Raw genomic sequence first — 19,528 nt, 5'->3', positions numbered from 1 at the left:
AAATGAAATAGAGACCAAAAAGACAATGGAAAAGATAAATAAAACTAAGAGCTGGTTCTTTGAAAAGATAAACAAAATTGACAAACTTTTAGCTAGACAACTCAAGAAAAGGAAAGGATGCAGTTAAATGAAATCAGAAATGAAAGAGGAGATGTTATGACTAATACCACAGAAATAAGAGACTATAATAAATAATTATATACAAACAAATTGGGCAATCTAGAAGAAATGGATACATTCTTAGAAACATAGAACCTGCCAAGACTGAATCATTATGAAATAGAAAATCTGAACAGACAAAAGTCGAGGACCAGATGGGTTCACTGATGAATTCTCCCAAACATTCAAAGAAGTAATACCAATTTCTCTCAGACTATTCCAAAAATAAATAGGAGTGGGGGGAACTCTTCAATTACATTTTGTGAGACCAGCATTACCAGAACTAGACAAGGACACCACAAAAAAGAAAATTACATGCCAATATCACTAATGAATACAGATGCAAAAATCCTCAACAAAATATTTGCAAACTGAATGCAACAATACATATTCAAAGAATCATACACCACAGCCAAATAGGATTTACTGCAGGGATGCAAGGACGGTTAACTTCTGCAAATCAATGTGATACGCCACATAAACAAAATAAAGGATAAAAATCATATGATCATCTCAATAGATGCAGAAAAAGTGTTAGACAAAATTCAACATCCATTTATAATAAAAAATCTTCAAAAAATGGATATTGAGGAAATGTACCTTAACATAATGAAGCCTGTATGACAAGCCCACAGCCTACATCACACTCAATGGTGAAAACCTGAAAGATTTTCCTCTAAGGTCAGGAACAAGAGAAGGATGTCCACTCTTGCCACTTTTATTCAATATAGTATCGGAAGTCCTCACCAGAGAAATTAGGTGAGAAAATGAAAAAACATCCAAATTGGAAAGAAGAAATAAAACTGTTACAGTTTGCAGATGACACAATACTATGCAAAGACTAAAGACTCTATCCTAAAGACTCCATCAAAAAACTGTTGGAACTAATAACAAATTCAGTAAGGTTGTAGGATACAAAGTCAATACACAAAAATGTGTTGCATTTCTTCACACTAATAACCATCAGAAAGAAAAATTAAGAAAATAATCCAATTTACAATTGCACTGAAAAAAATAACCTAGGAATTAATATAACAAAGGAGGTAAAAGACATGTATTGAAAAAAAATTAAATTGAAGAACACACAAATAAATGGAAAGATATTCTATGCTCGTGGATTGGAAGAATTAGTATTGTTAAAATGTTGGTATTACCCAAAGCAAACTGCAGATTCAATGCAATCCCTATCAAAATTCTAATGATATTTTTCACAGAAATAGAATAATCTTAAAATTTATAACACACACACACAATAGAATATTATTCAGCCATAAAAAAGAATGAACTCTTGCCATTTGTGACATGGACGGACCTCAAAGGCATTATCCTAAGGGAAATAAGTCAGACAGGGAAAGACAAATACTGAGTGATCTCTCTTATATGTGGAATCTGAAAAACAAAAAAGCCAAGCTCATAGATACAGAAAACAAATTAGTGGTTGCAAGAGGCAGGGGGCGAGGAGTTAGAGAAATTGGTGAACTGGTTTTTTGTTTGTTTTAGTTTACATACATTGAATAAAAATGGAAAAAAAATAAAGAAAATAATTCTGCCTGACTTTATCCAAAAAATGCATTAAAAGTATAGTGGGTAGCTCATAGAATCACCAAGTAGGCTGGGCAAAAAGATTTAGAGGCATCAAATCCTTTCATGATCTCGCACTTGCCTAAATCTTTGAACTTATCTTTTATAGTTCTCCTTCATGTACATGGGGCTCCAGTTCCAGAATAATTAATTTTCTCAAATGTGCTAATGCTCTCCTACACTTGTATGACTTTCTATAAATTATAGCTTTCGCCTAAAATGCTACTTTCCTGTTGTTCACTTGTTAACCTACTTTTTTTATGCATTACCCTTTTTATAAAGTCTTTCATGATAGTCCCAAATAGAGTCACCATCTAGATTCTCTCATGATTTTGTTATACTTAAAATATTTTTCATATTACCTATCAGATGTTATGTTACATTGTGCTATGTGTCTTAGGTTATATAATATACTAATTACAATGAGGTACAATAATTTAGAAAATTTGTCTCTCCTACTTAACTTTGCACATCTTATTCCCTGTCCTAGGTAATATTTAAAATGTAGTAAAGATTTAATACCAAAAGAATGGACAATTTTCAGAAAGAGTAATTTATAATTTCACTGTAACACCATTAAATTGACATATAACATGTTAAAAGTTATAAGTATTTCTTTAGAGCCTGCAAAAATTTGTGTCAGATCTTAAATCATTTCTTCAGGATTCTTATTTCTGGTAGGGCAGATGACCTAGAGTTGGTTGACATCTTATTCCAGTTTAATTTCACTGACTATTACCCCACTAACCCTTCCTTTGAAGAATATTTTTCACACTCAATAAACTGAAACATCTATCTTTCCTAAGCTGTTATCATCCAAAAACATTTGACCAAATATCTCCCTAAGGCAAAGGTCAGGTGTCCTTGAAAAGGGTTGCCAAGATTTTCATTACTCCCTTTTTTCTCTGCCAAGTGAGGGACCACAAACACTATAAAAGAAGGGTGGGGAATGGAAGTGGGTGAAAAGAAAAACTGCAATCAAATTAATATGATTAATGTCCAGAGGCAGAGGAAAAGCAGTGGAGTAATGGGCAGAGCATACTTATGTTCATGCAGATTTTGGACTTGCTGACTATAAATAGTTTTTGTGTTTTAACTTAAACTTTCTATTAACAGATTAATACAGTTAAGTCATTTAAAACATCATTTAATGCTGAAATAACACTATAAAAATTACAAGCATTCCCACCCTTATCCCCCACTCCTCTTCTCTAAAACCTCTTTTAATATTTTTGGCTTTTTTTTTTTTCTTCTGGAATTGAACACCTCATTATTTCTAAGTAATACATATGTACTTTAAATAAATTTTAGACATCATCTCTTGATTTCCCGTTATGTTAGATGAAGACTAAACTGTCTTCCTGTGTCATCTCTTCTGCCTCCCCTCCTTCATGCTCTAAATAAGAGTTTATTACAGTTTTTGATTAAAGATTCTATTTTTACATTATAATGCCTATAGCTATTCAGAACTGAGCACTGACTTGGACCTGTATTTTTTTAAAACTGTTCCTTTAATATTTGCCTAGTTTTTACAACTGCTTCATTTTTTATCTACTGCTAATTATCATTACATCTTACATAAATCTCTAGGTACAATTCCCCACAAGGTCAATCACATCAAGTAATCTATTGGTTTCATTTTGTGTTTATTTATGAATATATGTATACACACACACACACACACACACACACACACACACACACACCTACTAGAGTCATCCATTCTCCTATTTGGACTAGCTGCTCTCTAGGCCTGTTATTCCAGGATTTATCTTTGTGTTATTGTAGGAAATTTCTTCGAATTTCTCAAAAAATGGAATCTCTATTCCTCAGATCTTTTTTTTTTTTAAGATTTTATTTATTTATTTGACAGAGAGAGAGAGAGCACAAGCAGAGGGAACGGGAGAGGGAGAAGCAGTCTCCCCACTGAGCAGGGAGCCTGACGTGGGGCTCGATCCCAGGACTCTGGGATCATGACCTGAGCCAAAGGCAGACGCTTAACCCACTGAGCCACCCAGGCACTCCTATTCCTCAGATCTTATGTGTTAGTATTCTTCATTTATTTTCTTGTTCTAATGGAGCACGTTTCACAGTAGCTTCATGGGTTGAAAAAGATGGCACAATGACAAAAGTCATGAAGATGGAGTCCTTAACATGCTTTTCTCTCGGCCTTGCTGCTCCAATCTGAACTGCTTGTCTTTTATGACTGGTGCACCATTGTAATCCTACAAGTGTCCTTCACCACCCTTTTGGATAATCCCTTTACTTCTTTCTTTCTTTTGTTCAAACTCCTGTTTCTCTGAATTCAGTGTATCTTGGATCTTTCATTATTTAGTGAAGTATATTGTATATCTGAGGAATGGAACACGGGAAGAAAAAAATTCACTTTGTCTTCCAATCTATTGAGTTTTAATTGTTCCTATCAATTTTTAATTTCTTTGCAAATGATTTAAAAAAATTTTCCCTCTAAGAGATAATAAGGATTGTTTTAAAACTTTTTTAATGATGCATAATGTTTCCTTCTTGTTATTTTTGTGTTTGTTTCTTTGGGTCACTGTGGTTGTTTGAACTTTTCTTTAGACGCCTAGAAATCCTTAGTTGTCTGATCCTGTTTCACAGGAGGAAATAAAAAGCTAATTGGAAACACTGACTGCATGGGTGGGACTTGTCAGTACGAACTTTAATAAAGGGTAATCTTGCTGGCTTTTTGTTGGAGAAACCCTGATTTCATATTTTATTGTTTTTCTTCTTGGATTGTCAGATTCACCAGAGAAGAGTTATTCAGTTTTTTTGGCTAAAGAAAACAACAACAACAAATTCTCCCCAAAACTACCTGCTGACATCCCAATGATAAAGCAGAGGAAGTCTGGGAGGTGTCTGTATTAACATTCCAAATATAGAAGTTCACTTAATCCTCTCTTTTTGGTAGAGAACACTGGCATTCCCCAATTCAGAGACCTTCTTTTACCATCTCCACAGAACAAACCTTGAATTATTGGTTGGGGAGAGGAAGAGCAGTTGCCCAAAGGCAGGGAGGCTTGGACAGGACCTAGAGTATTTAACTGTTTCCTGTAAATGGTTTTCAGTTCTTAATTTATACAGTTCTGTTCACCCCATTTCCACAGGTACTTGATGCTTCCATCCCCTGAGCCTTCTGCATTCTATGTGATGTATTTTGAGGTTGTTCTCTGATTGCTCCTGCCAGTTTATGACTCCTTGGGTCCGCTAAGCCAGTTACCAGATGTCCACTTGCTTCCAGCTTCCCAAATGTTGCTGTTGTCTTCTCAGATCCTGTATTCCCTTCTCCTAAGTCTTTTGGAGAAAAAAAGGAAAGGAAAGGAGAGGAGAGGGGAGGGGAAGGAGGAAAGGAGAGGAAAGAAAAAAGGAAAAGAAAAGAAAAAAAGAAAAAGAAAATCCATTTTCTATAGTTTTAGTAGGGCTTTGGAGGAAGTGAAATTATATGCCTGTTCCTGATCCATCATTTGACCTGAAAGTGTTGCTATTGCTTTTAGACACATGTTACATGCCAGGTAAAATCTATAAAGAATTCTCTGGTGAAAGCTCTTGTTAGTGTAAAGGCCAATAACTATTCTAAGCAACAAATAATTTTTTTTGCTGTTGAACTGTTTATGTGTCGTCCCTTTTGTCTGTGACTTGACTCTTTCCCTTTTGAACCCATCACCAAACTCTTACTTAAAATCTTCCAGATTGAGCACTATGTCAACATCCTGTCCTATAGACCCAACACTAGCCCTGCAAGAGTTTGAACTGCATTTTCCTTTGAGTAGGCAGAATGATTACGATTTCAAAGTCTTTTCACATTGTCTCTTTTGTAAGGTAATATGATAAGAAAATGAATAACCATTTCTCTTATACCTGTGCACACATTTAAGTAAGCAGACCTTGATATTTTGAATATTTTATTTTTATTTAAGTAGGCTCCATGCCCAGTGTGGAGCCCAGCATGGGGCTTGAACTCACAACCCTGAGATCAAGACCTGAGCTGAGATCAAGGGTCAGATACTTAACTGACTGAGCCACCCAGGCACCCCTGTTTTTTTTTAATATTTTAAGTCCTGATAACATTCTCTATTCACTGATGCCTCCCGAAGAGTCTTCCCACTTTTACTTGGCTACTGTTCCTGGACAATTTCCTCTGGTTTAAAAGGTGACTATTAGAGGTAAAAGGTAAATATTAAAAAGAGATTAGCCTAAACTTGAGGCTTTCTTTATGGTTTGATAAACAATATTTAATGAGGTCTGGAAAAAAGTAATGCCTTGGAAAGAATCAAGGTCAACTCCTTAAAAAATTTTATCTTGGAAACAAATACTTTAAAATATCTTTATTCATAAGACTCCTAGAAAACAGGTTAGAGAATATATAACAAAGCAAAATAAAACTTCTATAATAACAAAATTTAAAAATACAATTTAATTTAGTGTAGTAAACATTTCTAGAGCTTCTTCATTTAAGGCACTGAATTAGATGCTGGAGGAGGGACCAAAAAAAACCAAAACCAAAACCAAAACAAAACAAACCAAGAAGAATGTGGTTCCTAAGGGCTTAGACATTCACAAGAAATAATGGTTTAAGTTCATGTAAAATTATAGATTTTGTCTAAAACAAAATTTATTTCATGAGTATGACCATATAACTTATTATTAAAAATGGAAGACTTTTGAAGAGCAAGAGGAGGTGCAATGTTAATAATTATACTGGGATCATTCTAAGCAAAACAAAATGCAAGGAGATAATATGAGGTTTCAAAGTTGGTGGAATTTTATCTGTTCAGTGAGATCAGGGAAGATAAAGAAGGGAAAAGTGGAAATTCAAAGTAGAGAGAACAGCACGAACCAAACTATGGGTGAGGAGTGGCACGTATTTGGATGGTTTAGGTATAAAAATATATACTGGTGAAAAAGTTTGAAAAGCAAGTTAAAAATAGATTTTTAAGGGTCTTCCTATAAAATCTTTGTTTTAATAAAGGATTGATATGATTCAAACTCTAATTTGAGAAGATTGTTCTGCCAGGAATGTGTAGATAGGCTAGAAAAGAAAGAGATTGAATTAGGCAAGAAGATTCAGAAGGGAATAAGTTATGAACCCTAACTAGGACAAGAATGTCAAGGAGAAATTAGATGCCAATAATATTGTTGAAGTAGAATTCATAGACCTGGTAAATATCAAAAGGGGGGACATCAGAGGCAAGGGAAAAGGGAAAGGCCAAGAACACAATATTTTCATGGATAAATAACCAAGAGAATTTAGTGTATTAATAAATAATTCAGGAGGAAGCATGCTTATTTTGGGGGGAAAAAGGGATGTTGATGCTTTATATTTAGGAGATTGAATCTGGGAAGCAGAGGAAAAATCCAGATTAGTTTGTCCAGCAAGTGGGTGAAAATTGTCAACCTGGATTTTGTGAGACATCATATCCACAAAGCTAAAGCCATGCTTGTGCAGCAGGGTCCAGGAGAGAGTATAGAATAAAAGAGGTTAAGAACATATAGGGGACTTAGGTAAATTCACAAGAATTAGTTTAAAAAGATAGATATGGTAGGGGAAAAGATTTTTAAGCCCTAATATCTAGAAGCCAACATTTTCCTGAGCATGGACTTGAGCTAGCTTCTGTAGCAGCTCTAGGTATAGGAAAGGAATAAGAAATTAATAGGTCCTGACCTGAAGGAGCAGAAGTACTAATGGCAGAGTAACTGTCAGTATTAAATACTCATAAGAAGCCAGGTAAGATAGAGAATTAGACTAGGTTTAGTTATAAATATATCATTTAAATTTAAAATGAGTGGTGAGGAGTGCCACAAAATTTTAAAGAATGAGTGTAAAGAACACATGAAAGGAGTGAATTAGATATATTTTTTTCAAGGAATAGAATAATTAAGGGGGGCAGAGAAGAGAGAAAAGAGGTGAAGGTGAGGAGAAGGAAGAGGAAGAAGAAGGAAGGAAGGGGGAGAGCTAGTGACACTTTGAGGTAACTAATTGAGGGGGTGGCAGAGGGCATCAAACTGGGTTGAATGAAGTTCTGCCCATTCAAATACTTTGTGTAAAAGATTTAAAATATGCAAACATTGTCATTCACCTCAATGGTATTTGTTTCTGTAGCATGCTATATAGTATCATTCTAGTTTGGTCCTTGATTATGGCAACAATCGTGCAAGATAGGTCATATAATGCTATATTTTGATATTAAATAAATAAAATACAGGTATGTAAGAAAAATACTTTACTGGGTTAGATCGATATTTCTCGCTTTTTTCCCCCTCTTTGATAATAAAAAAAAAAGATTTATTCTTGAATTCTGCCTGATTATTTATGGTTTCATATTGTTGACAGCCTTATAAAAATAAACGTTATCTTTTGTTTAAAAGCCTTTTACAAATAAAAATACAATATATTGTTGCTTGGCTAACCTTTTAGGTTCTTATGGGCTGACATGTTTCAAAAGTCCAACAACTCTTATCTATGAGTCTTCCTTTAAACTCTTTGAGATAGATATGCAAGTTCTCAGGGATGCACCTTAGAAGCAGATTTCAAAGACTGAATACAAACAGTTCTCTGTCCCCCTAGTCTACTGTTTATTACTTCAGACAATGAAATCCCTTATGATTGTCTTAGGTACCTTGCTTCAGTGCTCCTCTTTTATGTGTGGATTAAAATTTATAAGATTAGTTTCTTGGTGCATAGATGAGTCTTGATTTTTGCATGAAAGAACATATTTTTCTTTATTACCAGTATGCATTCCTAATTCTTCCTAAAGTTCAGATGACCATTTGGAATAATTGATACATATTAGATTTGATTTTTAGGAAACTCTTGCTTCAGCACTTGATTACATGCAAGTATTTGATATTGTAAGAGATTTCATAGTTGATCCTGTGTTCAAGATAATTTATGAAAATGTAGATAAGGAAATGTTTATCTTTGCTTATGTTTTCTACGAGTCAGTTCTTTATTCATGGTTATTCATGGCCATCCTTTCCTGTAGTCCTATCATTAAAAAAAAAAGTTCTTGAATGGGATTCTGTCAAAGACTTTTGATATAAAAATTAACTCCTTTGATTAAATTTACCTAGACAGTCATGATGTGTGACTTTAAACAATAAGTTATACTCACCTATCCAAAAATTACTCTTTATTCTTATTAGGTAGTGATGAAGTCTTAACAAATCCTATGTTCATAGCTACTTGCCTGATATACATCTGATGCAGTGATGCTTCCTGCTCCTGTCCTTGGCCCGTCACATGCATCTAGTTAGTCCATAAACAATTCTCCAGTTGATATGGCCAGTTTAATATACTTGCTCATTCAGGGAAACACCGGAAATCTTGGCCTAAATTACTTAAGAATTTTCATTTTCTGTTTCATATTGATTAGGAAGGAATATATAGTAAAGTCTACTGCTATAGATCACAGCCTCCATATTAGTTATAAATGTATGTATATCATTCATTGAGTAAAACCACAATGTATATGAACTGTTTTTCTTTTCTCTTATTTATTGACAGTTTTTTTAATTACAACACAATGAATTGATGGTAAATACAGAAGATGCAATAGTATAAAAAGCCATTTAACCCGTCCCTAGGTTAAGACACTTACAGCAGACAAAAACTGCCCCACCCCAAGTCCCCTCCTTGAATGGAAACAAAATAAATATAAATTAATAAATACAAAACAAATCACTGCACAGCCCTTAACTCTTTGATTGCCATGGCAAGAACCATGCTGATGATTCTAGCTTGTGACATTTGTGTGGTTAAAGGTTGCCGCAGCAGTCAAAGGGTTATAGCATTGTAAACATAAGTACTTCGTGGAAAAGTTCAGTCATGTTAATGGTCTACAGCGATGAGATTAATAGCATGACCCCTTGACCTTTAATGACGCAACATTATAAGGAGTTGAAGAGATAGTAGCTTGGTGAGCTGTTACATAGACTAATCAACCATTTTATTTAACAATGTGCTATGAGGCCTTGATTTACTAATAAAAGACAACTTGTGAATAATAAACACTGTTCGATGCATTGATCAATAAAATCAATGAAAAAATTAAGCACCACAAAATTTTGCCTGATTATATCTGACAGTCATAATACACTTTAGCACCATTTATTTGCCTTATATTTGCACACAAACAAGCTTTGTGTTTGTCAGTAGAAGCTATCTGAAAAAAAAAATATATATATGCCAGATTTAAGATGTTAATAAATGTATAGAATCCCGTGTGGGCAAAAAAACCACTAACAACTTGCAAACCTTAAAGCTCATTCAGCAAATAAATGAGTTATTTATTTCTTTCCTTGCACATAGAAGACTACATATTATCAGAAACTTAATGAAGTAGTGTTGAATGTAATGTGAACAATCCAGAAGTTTAAAGTTAGATTTTAATATCCTCTCCATTACTGAAAATATCATGGGGAATTAAAATAAAGGCAAGTATTGTCAGACAACCAAGAGATAATAGCCTAAATATTTAATTTCTTACTGTTTCTCTCTGCTTCATGTTTTAATGTTATTTAAATAAAGTCTGCATTTATTTTATGCATTACATTCTTTTAATTTCCCATAACCACAATATAGAAAGGAAAAGTAATTTTCATAAGAAACTATAAAATGTCTACTGTTTACCCAAGAGACAACTTTCCTTTGCAATTGCTTGCATCTCATTCTGGCTCTGAAAGACAAATGTATGTGCAATTATTTTTTTAATATAGCATATGGTAGTTATTTGACAAACTAAATTTATGGGAGCTTTTTCCCCTTAATCTGTTAAATATGTATGTGTATGTATATATATACACACACACGCATACATACACACACACACACCATATATACACACACATATACACATACACACACTATATATATATTTCCAAATCTATATTACCAGATAGCTCATATGGATGGCATAATTGTGTTCATTATCATACTGATCCACTACTGGAATCAAGATAATGTTTATATAGGTATACAGATTTTAAAACATCCTGAAGATAGATTACTACACTGATGAAGCAGGCAATTTTCTCAATATCAATAATTGATTCTTTTAAAAAATCATCAATAGACTATGGACTAATTTTTTGCTAAAAATTAGGTTTATTAAAAGTTATAGTAGCACAAATTTGAACTAGTAAACTCCATTTATTTCCTTCCTATAATATAAAAACAAAATATATTTATTTAAAATTATATACCTAAAAAAAAATCTTTCAAGACTTTTAAGCCTGAAGCAAATTTTTATGGGTGAGTCTCTAAAACCCCTGAAAATAGAGGTCCACAATAAAAATGCTGATGCAGTCAAAACCAGTGCAGCAAAAAGCTGCCACTATAATACCCCTTATTCTTTCATTCTCTCTCTTTATAATATATAATTTATGTAATTTACACATAAAGGGAAACAGATACAGAATTGAGGTTTTAGGCATTCATGTACACATGATGTACCTTAAACAGAACACTATATTATGGTATTTACTTTCCTGTATAATTATTTAAGATACATTCTCCAAAAGCAAAGTTCCTTAGCTGGCTTATCAACAGACAACAGCCTTCATACTCAGCATTTCACTTTTTTCAGGGGAATAACTCTAAAAAAGTTAGAATCCAATGTAAGAGATTGGAAGGTGTGTGAAATTGATTGGAAACTGTCTTTGCATGAAACTTGTGAAGGAAATTACTGAGGAACAAAAATATATTTTCTGGGCGCATGTCTGATATATGGTGCTGCTCAATTCTGGTTTTCATAAACAGAAGGGAAAATCAAATCTGTAAAAAAAAAGGGGCAAGGTGGAAATGGAAAGGAATGCAAATACGGGCACAGACTACATAAGACAATACAAAATAATATATCCCTCCCAACCATCTGTATTCTGGGGTGACACACAGAAAGCAAACAAATAATTTCAGGATTGGAGGAGCAGAAAAACCAGATACCCAATCATCCTTGTTAAGAAATCAGGTTTGTTTGAAAGTAACAAAGTAACTAAGATTGTGAAATTTTGTATTTATGAACATAGAAAAGAATAACGTATTCCACTTCGGATAGAAAAGAAGTAACAAAAAACCAAAACCAAAAACAACCCTAATTTTACCCAGGCAGTAGGACCTACTAAAGAGCTGTGAGAAGACAGGCAATAATGTGGCCTCTGTGGTGGTGTTTCAGTGGTAGCAAAAATTACGACATTGATTTAAGGATTGAATCAGTCATTCAAGGAAACTATGTTTTACCTTCACAACTGGGTTATCAATATATAGAGAGGGAAAAAGTTCAAATTGGCATTACGAAAGAACAAATGAAACATGCATTCTAGTGACTTTGCAAATAGACAGCTCACACCAGGCTTTATTCATCCATATCTTAGCAAGACAGGCCAACATAGAAACATATATTCATATAAAATGTGGCAAGAACAAGCAGCACCATATCCTATCCTAGAAAAAAAGCAACCTACCATGCAGTCACATCTCACCAAAGCTTCATCGTATATGAGGCATTTATAAAAAGGCCTGTGTCAAAAAGTGTTATGCCTGGGATCAAATCTAGCTACAGACCAAATGCTACAGATATGTCTGTATTTTGTGTGATTTTTTTTTTTTCATGGAGAAAAACAAGTAGATAAAATACTCAAGAAACATCTTCGTAAGTCGAAAAGTTAATCATTTTATTCATGTTCACCATTCTCTCCTTCCGGTTTTTCTATGTGAAATAAGGGTTAATGACATCTTACTCTGAAGCTAAGTGGCCTAACATGATACAATTATCATATTTTCATATCTATATTTAATTGATTTTCTTCTCCCTTCTTAAGGGCATATAAATTCAGCTCTATAGCAGAGCACATGGCAAAGTTATGTGAATCAGCACAACATTCTAATTTATGATGTATTTGTCTTACAATGCCAGTGTGCCCTTGAATGTAAGGCCACATTGAGTGCAAACTTGAATATTAACCCCAGTCCAATGTTAGTATAAGACAGATTTTTAAGACGCACTGCTCTTTAAATTGGAAAGGCATATAATCTTTAGAAATCTTCATAAATATCTTTCATATGTTTTTTATACTTAGGCACTAACCATGAGTTAACTGGGTATGCCTTTATTTTCCTTTAAGAGCTTTAGTTATGTACTATTTTACAGTACTCATGATCTTATACCCTTACTTCATATAAAGAATTAGCATTGTTCTAAAAAAAGATGCATGTTTCTGTCCAATTATAAGCTCACAATTGTGTTTAAAAATCGAAGGCTGCTACTTCAGTATTCTACCAGAATATTGACAAGTTTTATAATATATGTTTTTCACTCAATTTCTGTGAATTTGTCAGTGTTTGGATCAGTGTTCATTCTTAGGCTTTATATACTATTGGTTTAAATTTCAAAGTAGAAATACGTATAAAATGTTGAGATATTTGAAATTGATGTTATTCATCTGACCTGAAATATCTCTGAATCATTTCAAAATGATACCAGTGGAAACAAAAAATGATTTGAGTAGGACAGAAAGACAAAGGTTACAATTAGGTGAGATTAGAACACTAAGGCAATTTCTTTGCTACTATGCCAAGTGTTTATGTTATGTGATTACTGAGGTAAATTTCTATCCTAGAGAAATGGCTTTTCTCAGGAGATTCTAACATATATCTTTCCAATTGAGGTTACTGAACACCTAACTTTTGACATTTTTAGCCTATAAGGCAGTGCATTAGTATCAGATATGTTTATGCAGGGTAACATCTAAAAACCACTGGCTAATTATATACCTTGATATATCACATACCCATTACTAACATGAAGAGCCTGAAGTTGCATTTTTCTCTATTTTTATACTTGCTAAAGTAGAATTTCCAGTTGTATTAAGGAGTGCTGTAGTATGTTTTTATATTTTACAAAACACTCATTTTTTTTCCTCCATTTCCATTATATTTAATATATATAGTATTTAATTTTCATATTTATGGTGTGGTGCTCCACCTGGTTGCTGTTTTCTTTATCATATAAAATTCTAATTTTTAAAATATAACTGATAAAATATTTCTGATGTAGCTTTGGTTCCCTTTTCAGCAACAAGGAACCTAAAACAAAGATACATATCCTTTCCCAGTTATATAACCTGCAGTCAAAATAAATTAATATCATGAAGGTGCATGAGATGCAATGGAATGATTAAATCCTCTAATACTATTGACTTGAAACCTTTTGTGATATCATATATTGGCTGAGATTATATTTACAGCTATTTATAAATAGCTTATCTGAATTTAACATTTTTGGTTTAGATGGCATGTTCTCTTTGACATCTGTGATGTTTTGGAATGTGCTCTTGAGAGCATCAAAAATTAAATGAACTCTTTGCTATGTTTGCTGAAAAAGATTTCACCGCCATCCACGAGGTTGTTTCAGTATATGTTACAATCTCACAGACTCAATACTATCAGTAAATCACCGCCTTTATTAGTTTCTGGAAATAATTCCAAAACTTAAAAAAAAAAAAAAAAAGATCTTTTCATGACTCTTGTGTTAGCTCAGTCTACTTGATTATAACATCCATTTCTCTTCAGATAGCACATTGAATTTAGTCAATATGGACACATTTGTTACTCTATGTAAGATTCACAAAATGTGGGCGTGTATTTGATACTAGAGATATCAGCATAATATGCAGAACTTGGAAGTATTATATTACTATACCTAGGATCCAGTATATACACATCATCCACATATTGGAACTACCAGTGAAGTTGGGCAGTGTTGTCATCCACCACATTGTGTTTTTTTAATTACCCACAGAAAGGGAATAAAAATAAGTATATCGTATATGAAACAAATTGTGTCAATAGAAAAAGATTACCACCAATCTGACTAGTAAAAGTAACATTTGCTTATTTCAGTAAATCAGTCTCTATCCTTTATTACTTAGTAATTATTTTCTGTAAATTATTACTTAGTAATTTATTACATCTGATTCAGAAAAGCCTTGCCCTCTGATTTATAACAGAAGTTGTCTTTGCTAGTATCATATAATGTTCTCTAATTTATCTATGGTATCTCTGCAGTTGTAAAGAGTTTCTGTATTCACCTGTTCTGATTGCCATGTCAGCAGACACTTTGTTCTAAAAGGGGTCAATAGTTAAATTCACAACCTCCTCTATGGTCTGATGTAGATTTACTGCTTTACAGGGAATACAGACTGTTTAATACTTCATTTCAGTCCAGTTAATAATATACAGAACAATAATATTTGGCTAAAATTATAGACTATAGAGTTAATTTATGTAAGGAACATTACCTTGTTTACATTTGTGTTTATATTAAAGTATTAAAAATGAAACAGAAGGAGAATTACGTTTTGTGATCATGAATGTGTTTTTCAATTTGAGAAACCCTAGGTCTGAACTTTCCATGCTATTAATGATGTGTGATGAAAAATATTTGATAGATTGTAAGTTTCTATTGATACTGAACTTGGTACATTATGTTGTTGACCCATGGAAATTTATCCCACGTTGTTTTTGAATCACTATTCTTATTTGCTAGACCAATTGGTCACTCTCCCTTTCATTATTCCAATAGGATTGAGGCTTTTTTTCCCCAAACCCCAGTGGAAGAGGAGTCAGCAACCATACTCACAAAGTGCCCTGTATACAATAAACAAATAGAATCTTGATGTTTGTGATTATATGGAACTTAATATTTTCTTATCTCTTGTAGTCTCACAGCCTGAAAATTTAACTATTCTAGTAAAGAGAGAAGCTGTATATGCCTTTTCTTATCACATAAATCTCATTTCATATTGAAGTAAATATGACCCAACACTTATCCATGACATTTTCAAAATTCAAGCATAATGATAGGGTCTTTCCTTTCTTAATGCTATGATTATTTTCTAGCCCTTATATACTTATAGTCTTATGATGGATCAGGATATTGTGACAAATGAGTAAAGAGGCAAAAGATTGCTTCTTCAGTTTCTTTCTCATTTTAGAAAAAAAATAAAATCAGTGTTTAATGCAGGTTGATGGAATTCCTCAATGATTTACCCATGTCCCCAAATGACATAGTTCCTCATTTCTATGTTTAGCAAAATACAATTTCCATTCATCTTTTCTCTTGACATCAAGGTCCTAAAAGGATTAAACCCTCCCATAAGCAAACACTGTATAAGTGAGCTTATGTATATAGTCCTCCATGTTCAGTAGAAGTGGCTAACTCTTTATAATATCAGCATCATCTAGAATGGAAGCACTGAAGTAAAGCTATGGGACTGATTTTGGTCCTCTCCCCGTGCTTTCTTTCTTGGCCCTCACATACATAATCTCTGATATCTTGTCAAAATACAGTTTGCATTGCATAATGTTTTGCTGTAAAGACATTCCTCTTTTTTAACTTCTTTTTTCTTATCCTTACATTATGTATGTTCAGGTTGTAAGAAATAACAATCTGCAAAGGCTTTGCAGCATGCCACCCATGATTACAAAATATTTTCCCAAACCAATTCATAAACATGTTGTTTAACCAAAAGACATTCTAATTTTCATGCTATGTTGAGTATAAATATAAATTCAAGGCAGCCAAACTATCCATTTCCAAATAAGAATGTGTACCTACACTCATTAAAAATCATCTGGAAATGTGTATTATTAGCAAATGAGTAAGAAATTTTTACTAGTATAAAATTCCTGCTTTGTATAAAAGCCACACTGGCCATTCAAGTATTTTGAGGTTTTTTTTCCCCTATAGTTTTATATTTGTACTTAAAATGATGAATTTAGACTTGAAATTATATTAAAGGAAAATTAAAAGTCACTTCTACCTATAGGGCATTTTTCGAGTGTGCATGTAAATAGCAAAGTGTCCATCTGCAGATCCACCATCAACACTCTTTCTCTCTCTCTACTCTAAGGAAACAGCTCATGCTTACTAGGGTTTTAGAGTACAATTAACACTCCAAAGGAGAAGCAATACCAGATTTCCTTCAGTTTGTGCCAGTTTGCAAGTTAAAGGTCAAAGGGCAAAGACATAGAACAGGACTCTTCAAGGAAAATTTTCACAGAAGACAATGTTTAAGTTGTTGTTAATGACAGTCAACAGATCAATAATCAAGTTCAAGGCAAGCTGTTCATTGTTTCAAAAGCTAATCCCCTCAAAAGCTGGCTTTCACACAAAGCCAATGTCTGACTCATGGGGTGCATTCCGTCTGACCATCTCTAATAAGTTCACAGCCCAGTGGCTGTAAAGCCTTTCACTGCAAGAAGCAGCTCCTAAAAATCAATAAAGAGGTCTGTCAGTTGCTGACTTTTCTCTAGGAAAAAAATATTGATACAAACCTGCTCTGCAGGTCACATGAAAATGACAATACTGCTGTTAGGACAAATTACACTCAACAATGAAATGCTTTGGTGGTCTCTTGGCTCTGTCAGTGATCAAATGGATGGCTAAATGCCAGAAGCCACACTAACCCTTTGAGAACTATGGTTGACATGCAATAAGTAATGTACTGGAGGATATTCATGCAATCTCAGAGTCATCATTTTAAGTCATTTTTAAAATGGCAATGCTAACTGCATGTACCAAGGCAAATTGAATTTTCATGCAATGGATTTTAAAACAAATTCAATATGTCTAAGGAAAAAAAGACTTAGGCTATTATAATCAGTTCTTCAAATAAAATTTCACTCTTACATTTTCTTAATAAAATACCTTTTTATTTGCCAGAAAAATTTTTGGCAAGTAACATTTCTGTTTACTATAAACGCATTTATGTAGTACCGCAAATCGCTTAAAAATTACATGGGGTTATAGGATATCTGTTTTAAAAACCTGAACTTCTTGAACCCGTGCCTGTTTTTACCATTGCCCAGTTCTATAATTTACCAGATAGCAAGACTGACAATCCTAAGACTCTGAAAGCTGGTCTGATAGTTCTCAAAGGGTTACACCAATGTATTACTAGTGTCACATATCCTTGTAAAATAACTGTCACTTTAAACCACTTTGGAGACATACTGCTTCTTGCTCTTAATGAATATTCCTGACAGACCCATGAAAGGCCTGGGGCAATGGCCTAATACAATTTGGGGAGATTATCACAATGATGTAGGGGTCAGGTGGCAGGAAGGGGATTAGAAACACTTCAAAACAATCAAAAGGTCCTGTTTGAATATAGCTATGAATATAAATGTGATGAAACATTGAGGACATAGCTGAGAACAGCTGTATAAAACGAAAAATGGATGTATTATTAAGGCTGTTACTATATTGCAGATATTTTGGCCCCTTGTTTGTTGGAAAATGGCTGTCCCAACAGTCTAAAGTCCTGCATGTGTATTCCAGATCTCCCACCTGACAAAAATGAAGTGTAGGAGACTATCCATAGCAGTCAGAGAGCTATCTTCTTTGGAGACAAAGCTGTTTTGGGTCTTCACACTTTCCTGAAAGTTCAATTGTGGGTTTTTTGTTTAAACTTTTTTTCTTTGCTTTAAAGCAAAAAATTCATGGGTTTTTCCATTTTGCTTTTTTCCCCCAGATATGGGCTCAGACTTCAGAAGGAAAATAATATTAGAAACCTTTAAGAAGAATCTTTTCTTCTTTTTTTCCTCTTCTTTAGTTAATCCTGAAAATTTACTGGGCATTGAGCGTGCAGAGGAAAGGCCTAGAACTGAATGACAAAGAAAGACAAAGGACTGAAGAACGGCAGATACTGTGCATCATGGAAGCTTCCCCATGAGTGTATTTCCACTCATGTGCAGGACCAGCAACCCTCTGGGTTTGAAAGGTCAGCCCTGAATCAGGCTGCCACAAGCCTGCTCCTAGCTAGGAAACAGCATAACAGCTCTTGTCTTGAATCTCAAGTTACCACAAACTCCTGGAAAAGAAAGAAAGAAAAAAAACCCTACATCACACCCACTCTTGCATAGAGCGTTTACAGTACAGTATGTGGCGGGGTGTTCCTTTCCTCTTGAACTGGAACACAGTGTAAACCAATACAAGGAGGCATAAGGCCAAGATGCAGGGAATGACAATAGCTATGGCTTTCACAGTGCTGGCTGTGTTGTCCAGTTTGATGACAATGTCTACATCGTCTGGTGGGCTGTGTCCTTCTTTATCTCTGTCTGTTGGTCCATCACAGCCCATAAAATCCTTGAGGATGGATCTGGGATATCCAGGTTCTACTTTGAGTATCTGGTTGTTGAATTTCCAGTACTCCTTTCCTTTGTAGAAATACGTAAAGCCTAGAGGGGGAAACACACACACATAGGTACCACTTATTTTTAAAGTGTATATGTATAGAAATTCTTATTAACTTACATTAGGCTACTTTTTAAAAGATGTATTTTTTTTTAAAGATTTTATTTATTTGACAGAGAGAGCACAAGTAGACAGAGCGGCAGGCAGAGGGAGAGGGAAAAGCAGGCTCTCTGCTGAGCAGGGAGCCCGACATGGGGCTTGATCCCAGGACCCTGGGATCACGACCTGAGCCGAAGGCAGTCGCTTAACCAACTGAACCACCCAGGTGCCCCTAAAAGATGTATTTTAAGGCCCTTCCATTTTGGTAGGAAGAAAACATTATCTTCAGCTTAGCTCTCTGTTGAAATAAATCTGGAGTTGTGCCCTCTAATGCTTATCTATGGAAAGCTTCACCAAGAGTCAAAATATCTATAGAGGACAGCTGAAAGTTCATGCTGAACACATCTACTCCTAGTCTGGAAAGAGAGCTTTACCCTATTTCTTACTTGTAAGGTTGCAGTTTCAGATTTACCCATCAG

At 34.1% G+C, this 19,528-nt stretch overlaps 1 protein-coding gene across 1 annotated transcript in view; it reads right to left on the bottom strand.

Moving 5' to 3' along the window:
- Positions 1–9,113: 9,113 nt before the first annotated feature.
- MMP16 (matrix metallopeptidase 16) overlaps positions 9,114–19,528 on the bottom strand; it is a 282,542-nt gene continuing 272,127 nt past the window's right edge. Inside the window, exon 10 of the mRNA XM_036101312.2 lies at positions 9,114–18,994. Coding sequence (XP_035957205.1) covers positions 18,660–18,994 — 335 coding nt within the window. The 3' untranslated portion in view covers positions 9,114–18,659. The remainder of the gene's footprint in view (positions 18,995–19,528) is intronic.

Source organism: Halichoerus grypus, chromosome 5, assembly GCF_964656455.1.
Source record: "Halichoerus grypus chromosome 5, mHalGry1.hap1.1, whole genome shotgun sequence".
NCBI classification, from domain to species: domain Eukaryota; kingdom Metazoa; phylum Chordata; class Mammalia; order Carnivora; family Phocidae; genus Halichoerus; species Halichoerus grypus.
The sequence above is the reverse complement of the archived record's forward strand: the minus strand, read 5'-3'. Positions and strand labels throughout refer to the sequence as shown.